Source organism: Choloepus didactylus, chromosome Y, assembly GCF_015220235.1.
Source record: "Choloepus didactylus isolate mChoDid1 chromosome Y, mChoDid1.pri, whole genome shotgun sequence".
NCBI classification, from domain to species: Eukaryota; Metazoa; Chordata; class Mammalia; order Pilosa; family Megalonychidae; genus Choloepus; species Choloepus didactylus.
The window spans coordinates 36,907,685-36,915,297 of NC_051335.1; the positions used below are offsets into that span (position 1 = coordinate 36,907,685).

General features: G+C 39.4%; 1 protein-coding gene across 2 annotated transcripts; it reads left to right on the top strand.

Moving 5' to 3' along the window:
- The first annotated feature begins 5,417 nt into the window (after positions 1 to 5,417).
- On the top strand, positions 5,418 to 6,421 carry LOC119524270 (ciliogenesis and planar polarity effector 1-like). Of its 2 annotated transcripts, XM_037822901.1 has the most exons (2): positions 5,449 to 6,050; positions 6,120 to 6,421. In XM_037822901.1, exons 1-2 carry the CDS (start codon positions 5,487 to 5,489, stop codon positions 6,222 to 6,224), a joined length of 669 nt encoding a protein of 222 aa, XP_037678829.1. In that variant the 5' UTR covers positions 5,449 to 5,486; the 3' UTR covers positions 6,225 to 6,421. The 2 variants fall into 2 exon arrangements, with proteins under 2 accessions (XP_037678828.1, XP_037678829.1); XM_037822900.1 differs by having other exon boundaries at positions 5,418 to 6,382.
- The last annotated feature ends 1,192 nt before the right edge of the window (positions 6,422 to 7,613 follow it).

Sequence of the window (7,613 nt, forward strand, 5' to 3'; positions counted from 1 at the left end):
ATGAAGCTGTGAGACATGCAACTAGGTGACTGGATCTGTTGGACAGCATTTTGAGTGAACTATGCCAGAAAGAAAGGCAAATACTATAACGCTCCACTAATATGGACTAACTACAATGTGTAAACTCAGAATTGAATTTTAGAGCACAGCTCATCAGGGGAATGCTTGTTGTAATGGTCCCTAGATTGTAAGCTCTTATAGCAGTCACATCTATTCCTGAATTGTAATGGTTGTACCCAGATTCTGAGATGCTGACCCCTTTGTGTATAACCTGATCAATCCCTGGAACTTTTGGTATCTGTGTGACACGAGAAACTCAGAGCTAGAGCTTGGCAGATATGAATGTCAGTATTAGCACATACAGCAACTGTTCAAAAAGCTGGAAAAGAGTCCAGACTTCAATTAGAAACATGAATGAGGCAGATCTGGTTAGGACTAGGGCAAATTGGGCCAAAGGGTAAAGGACCATATTAACTGTATTTTAAAACTTCAACTTCCAGGTGACACCAAAGGAACATGTTTATTTGATGCAGGATCTATACTTCCTAAACAATTTAACACACAGTTTGCTGAAATAGCATAATTACATGGAACTTTGAATAGGAAGTGAGACCTGATAGGTTTGTATACGTTGTGTGGAATAGTGACAAATCCCAAAGTAATCTGAGAAGAGAACAAAAATATATATGCAGAGCCCCCCTGAAGAGCTTGGAGAAAATGCAGAAGTGTTGGACTTCCTCACCTGGATTGTTGCTGATGTTCTCACAAATATTGAGGACTGGTGGTTTGGTATGCTGAGCCCTCTATCCTGAGTCTTGCCTTTATGAAGCTCATTACTGCAAAGGAGAGGTTAAAGCTGCTTATAATTGTGCCTAAGTGTCTCCCCCTGAGTGCATGTTTGATGCTCAGATGTGGCCCTGTCTCTCTAGCTAACCCAACTTGGCAGGTGAATTCACTGCCCTTCCCCCTATGTGGGATCTGACTTCCAGGGGTGTAAATCTCCCTGGCAATGCAGGATATGACTCTTAAGGATGAATCTGGACTTGATATCATGGGATTGAGAACATCTTGACCAAAATGGTGATGCAAAATGACGAAAATAAAGTTTCAGTGGCTAAGAGATTCCAGATGGAGTTAAGATGTCACTCTGGTTGGTACTTTTATGCACTATATAGATAACCCTTTTTAGGTTTTAATGTATTGGAATAGCTAGAAGTAAGTACCTGAAACTATCAAACTGCAACCCAGTAGCCTTGACTCTTCAGAATGGTTGTATGGCAGTGTAGCTTACAAGGGGTGACAGTGTGATAGGGAAAGCCTTGTGGACCACATTCCCTTTATCTAGTGTATGGATGGATGAGTAGAACAATGGTGACAAAAAATAAATGAAAAGTATGGTGGAAGGGTGAATGATTTGGGTATTCTTTTTTACTTCCAGTTTTATTCTTATTTTTACCTTTTTTGGTATAAGGAAATGTTCAAAAATAGACTGGTGTGATGAATGCACAACTATATGATGGTACTGCGAGCAGTTGATTGCACACCATGGATGATTGTAAGGTATGTGAATATGTCTGAATTAAACTGAATTTTAAAAAAATGACAAAATTCAACACCTTTTCAGTATAAAGAACACTCAACGAACTGGGAATAGAAGGGTGTTTCCTCAATATTATTAATGAAGCAACCCAATGTAAAAATTGGCAAAGATTTAAGCAGACTTTTCTCCAAGGATGATATACAAATGACTGGTAAGCATCCACATAGCTGCTCAACATCATTAGTCATTAGGAAAGTGAAAGTCAAAGCACAATGAGAGAGGGTCAAGATGACAGCATAGGGAGGTGTGGAATTCAGTTAGGCCTTTAGAGCAGCTAGTAAACAGCCAGGAATAGCTAGTAAATAGTGTTGAAAACTGGGGTTCATCCATGACTGGACACATGTACATCAGTCTGGAATGTATGAAAAGCCCAAGATCACACAATTGAACAATTAGTACAATCCCCCAAACAGTGGAGCTGGTGACCCTCCCCCACTGGCAGAGCAGGCTATATTGAAACACACCCTTGTGGGAAAAAGATGTGGTCCCTGCTGGGAGCAAGAGAAAGTAGCTCAACCAAGCTCCAATTGCTGTTATAATTAACAAATCAGACTACTCAATAGAAGCAAAGATTACAGGTAAACCTGGAGCAAGCAGGAAAAGAACACTGAGGTCTCTCCTGGAATAGAGGAGGCAGGGTTGAGGGGGAAAGATAGTAAATAAACAAAAAAAAAAAAAAAAAAAAAAAAAAAAAAAACAGAGGCTTTTGAAATTGGCCAAACTCAGAATACCAGAAAAGGGATGTATGCCAAGAAAAGTGGCACATAGAAATGTGTACCAACTCTGGCTCTTGATTGGTAAAAATGGGGGGCTAGGGACTGGCTCTGAAAGGCAGATTTCTATTTTCTTTTTTTCTCATTCTAAGTAGAGACAGCCTCACACATTTTCAATTGTCAGTGCTGACTCAGGCAAGGGGAGTTAAGAAAGTCAGAGGGACAAAGGAAGAAGTCAAGTGAAGGATATATTTCACTAAAGGGTATATTTTCCCTAAGAAAAGGGTGGGGGGCAAGACTCAGCTCAAGGGGCTGCCCTTCCTCAGAGAATTCAGAAAGTAGGGCCTGGTCCAACAACAAAAAAATAGAAACAGCTCAAGCATGGTTTCTGACTCATCCTCACTCCCAGGCAGGAAGAAGTTTCTGCTGAGAATTAAAGGTACCACACCTCTATATACTGATGGGAAGACATGGGCTGCAAAAGCACCACCTGCTGAGCAGGATAGGAAAAGCACAGAGTCTAGAGGCCTCACACGAAAGTCTGACAATCTTCTGGGTCTCATCCTCAGGAAAACTTGATAATGAACACACTCTCCTGAGACCTTGGGCAAGTCTGGTCTGGGAAATCTGTTGGGGTAATCAGGGAAACAAGATGCCTAGACAACAAAAAATTATGAATCACATTAGGGTAAATGAGGATATGGCACAGTCAAAGGAACAAACTTACACTCTAAATGAGATAAAGGAGTTAAATAAATGAATTAAAGATGTTCAAACAAATATGGTAAATCAACTAAAACAATCAAAACAATGAGTTGAGGGAAGGTATGGCAAAAGAGATGGATGATATAAAAAAGACATTGAGTGAACATAAGGGAGAACTTGAAAGCTTGTGAAAACAAATTACAGAGCCTATGGGAATGAAGGCAAAAGAGAATAGAAGGAAAAAATGGAGACATACAAGAGCAGATTTGAAGAGGCAGAAGAAAGGATTTATGACCTAGAAGACAGGACATATGAAATCCTACACACAAAAGAACAAATAAGGAACAGAATGGAAAAACATGAGTAGGGTCTGAGGGAACTTAATGAAAACATGAAGCATACAAATATATGTATATTCCTCTTTGCTAAAGTTGCTGTTATGCAAAATACTAGAATAATGTTGGCTTTTATAAAGGGGATTTGTTACATTACAAATTCAGAGTTCTAAGGCTATAAAGGAGTTCAACAAAGGCATCAAAAAGAGGATACATTCACTGAAGAAATTCTGAGGTGTCTGGAACACTTCTGTCAGCTGAGAGGGCACAGGACTGGCATCTATCTGCTGGTCTTTGCTCCCAGGTTCTGGTTTCAAAATGGCTTTCCCCCAAAAATATAATCAATGCAAACTAGAGTCTATAGTTAACAGTTACATTGTAATACACTTCCATTAATTGCAACAAAGGCAATATCCCAAAGCTAAATATCTATAAGAATGGTTTATAAGGGAGAAGTATGGGATTCTTGGTGGTGGTGTTTTCCCCAAAATGTCTCTGGCATTCTCTCTCTCTTAGCTTTTCTCTCAGCTCCTCTGCATTCCTTCTTGTTCTCCCAAAGCACAGCATATGCCAAACAGAATAGATCTAAATAGGCCTACTCCAAGACACTTAATAACCAGATTGTTAGGGACAAAGAGAGAATTCTGAAAGAAGCAAGAGGAAAGCAATCCATCACATACAAGGGAAGCTTGATATGACTATGTGCAGATTTCTCAATAGAGACCATGGAGGCAAGAAAGCAATAGTATGATTAAGACACTGAAGAGGAAAACTGCCAACCAAGAATTCTATAGTCAGCAAATCTATCCTTCCAACATGAGAAAGTGTTTAAAATACTGTCAGACAGATTCAGAGCCAGACCCCAGAGCCTGGGGGAACACGGCCATACCTCCTCACAGCAGTCAAGAATTATAGGCTAACAGGCATCACCTGCTGGGCAGAAAAGCACAGTGACCCGAGGCATCAAAGGGTGGAGCAATTTTCTAAGACCCACCCTCAGGGAAACCAGATACTGAATATTTCTTCCCTCTGGGACCTGAGCCTGTTCTGGTCTGGGAAAACCTGATTTGGATAACCAAGGAAACCATGCCTAGACAACAGAAAATTACAACCTACACTAAGAAAAACAAAGTTATGACCCAGTCAAAGGAACAAATGTACACTTCAACTGAGATACAGGAATTTAAACAACTAATGCTAAATCAATTCAAAAAGTTTAGAGAAGATATTGCAAAGGAGATAGAGGCTGTAAAGGAAGCATTGGGCATGTATACAGCAGAAATCAAAAGTTCAAAAAAACAACTAGTAGAATCTATGGAAATGAAAGACACAACACAAGAGATGAAAGACACAATGGAAACATACAACAGCAGGTCTCAAGAGGCAGAAGAAAACACTCAGGAACTGGAGAGCAAAATACCTGAAAGCCTACATGCAAAGGAGCAGATGGAGAAAAGAATGAAAAAATATGAGCAACGTCTCCGGGAACTCAAGGATGAAACAAAGTACAATAATGTACGTATCATTGGTGTCCCAGAAGGAGAAGAGAAAGGAAAGGGGGCAGAAGCAATAATAGAGGAAGTAATTAATGAAAATTTCCCATCTCTTACAACAGACATAAAATTACAGATCCAAGAAGCACAGCATACTCCAAACAGAAGAGATCTGAGTAGGCCTACGCCAAGACACTTAATAATCAGATCATCAAATGTCAAAGACAAAGAGAGAATCCTGAAAGCAGAAAGAAAAAAGCGATCCATTACATACAAAGGAAGCTTAATAAGACTATGTGCGGATCTCTCAGCAGAAACCATGGAGGCAAGGAAGTGGTGTGATATATTTAAGATACTGAAAGAGAAAAACCACCAACCAAGAATCCTGTATCCAGCAAAGCTGTCCTTCAAATATGAGGGAAAGCTCAAAATATTTTCTGACAAACAGACAATGGGAGACTTTGTGAACAAGACACCTGTCCTACAGGAAATACTAAAGGGAGCACTACAGGGTGATAGAAGACAGGAGTGCGTGGTTTGGAACACAATTTTGGGAGACGGTAGCACAACAATGATTCAGCATACTTCTGGCAGATGTCCACAGAGAACTGAGAAGGAGAGAAGACAGATTCAAGTCTGGATGAAAAGAAAACAAAAAGAAAGAATGATAGAGTATTTAAATCAACTGACAGAAAAGAGAGGGCAAGAACATGATCCTTTCTGCCCCACAAGCAATCAATTTTGCATGACTTCAAGGGAAATCAGGCTGAGACAGAAGATGAAGCATGAAAAAGATAGATTGGTATTCTCTGACCACTATAGTTGTCGAATCTCACAGGCATATAATTTCATGAATGAGCTGTTATCTGAATCAGTGCAGCCACCAGCAATTGCATGGAAACGTTTGCCTAACAAACCCAGAACTGCTCAACTTTCCAGACAGCAATGCTCCCCTTCTCTAAGAGGAGAGAATCCACATGGACACAATTTTTCAATAAATCAACCTGGAAAAGTCAGATATATTTACAAATCAAGTTGCGCACCCCAAAAGGGAAAACATTTTCAGCAACCTTCAGGTTCACCTTGGCCACGTGGCTCTGATGCTCCATGTCATAGCCCACAGCATAAAAGAAGACATGTAAGTGCTGGGCTTGCACCTCAAACCAAGCAGGTGTGTGTAGAGTATGAGAGAGAGGAGACTGTGGTGAGTCCCTGGGTGTTAACTTCAGAAGTCTGTAAGATTCTTCATGAGAGTCACAGTTCCCTTCTGCATAGCTTGTCATCAACTGAGGAAGAAGAGCTGGAGCCTCCTTTTGGGGTGAGTGGCGTGGACAGCATGTCTGAGAGCACTGGCAGCATCCTCAGCAAGCTTGATTAGAATGCCATTGAGAACATGGTGGCCGGTGTAGAGGACAAGAGTTTGTCCACTAGGCCTTAGGCCTGTAAGACCTGGATATCAAAGAAACGGCCAGCACCTCAGTACATGGATATGAAAGATTTGTGGGTTTAAGGGAGAGGAACAAGGAAGGAAGCACTATGAATTTGCCACCTGCAACCGTGTTATTACCTGGATTAACCTTTTCAAGAGGGAAAAATAAACATTTCTCAATAATTTTCCCATCATGGGGAAAGGTTGTTTAAATATAGGTGTATTTTATGTTTTTGCATTTGACTTATTTTTTGCATAATAAAAAAGAAATCATAAATACTTTTCCAAAAAAAATATTTTAAGACAAACAGAAACTGAGACAGTTTGTGAACAAAAGAACTGCTCTACAAGAAGTACTAAAGGGAGGATTACAGGCAGATACAAAAAGACTGGAGATAGGTTAGGAGAAGAGTGTAGAAATGAAGACTATCATAAGGTTAAAAAGAGAGAGAGAAAAAATGAAATAATATATGACATATAAAATCAAAAATACAAAATGGTGGACAGTAGACATTATGTTGACTGAAATTAACCAGAAACAAAAGGAAAAAATACTGTATGGTCTAACTAATATAAAGAAAAAAATGAGTGAAATTTGAGAGTTAAAGTTGAGAACACATGTTATAGGATATAGAAAGAGCCTAGAGATCGGGCATTTGCTGCTGAAGGAGTAAAGAATGTTCAGCAGGATTGATTGTATCCATCCAGAAATGGATAGCACAATACTGGGTGATGGTAGCACAATATTGTAGGTACTCTGAATTAAGAATAGTGTGAGTACAATTGAAAAAAGAAGGCTAGGGGTATGTATGACACCAGAAGCAAAGATAGAAGATAAAGACAGGGATTGATTAACTTAGCAAAACCTGGAGTGGTCAATGATGATGACTAATTGTACAAATGAATGAATGTTTTTACGTGAGGGAGAACAAATAAACGTTAACATAGCAAGGTGTTGATAACTGGATGGTATGAGTGAAAAATATAATCAATGGAAACTAGAGTCTATAGTTAACAGCAACATTGTAATATGCTTCCATTAATTGCAACAAAGGAAATATCTCAAAGCTAAATATCTATAAGAATGGATTATATGGATGAGGTATGGGATTCCTGGTGGTGGTGTTTTTGTCTGATCTTTTCTTGTATTTTATTTTATTTTTTCTTCTTTCTGAATGCATAACCTCATGCTTATATTGGGAATCATTGATATTTCTTTAGGATGGATTGCATGATGTGTGAAGAAAACCATTTAAAAATAAACAGAGGGAAGCAAGAGCTGGAGAAATTGTGGAGAGAGGGATGGGCCTATTCACTGTTGGTGGAGAAGTAGAATGG

Excerpts from the sequence above, each read along its gene's own strand:
- LOC119524270 (XM_037822900.1), top strand. The coding sequence starts at position 5,418 with ATGATTCAGCATACTTCTGGCAGATGTCCACAGAGAACTGAGAAGGAG.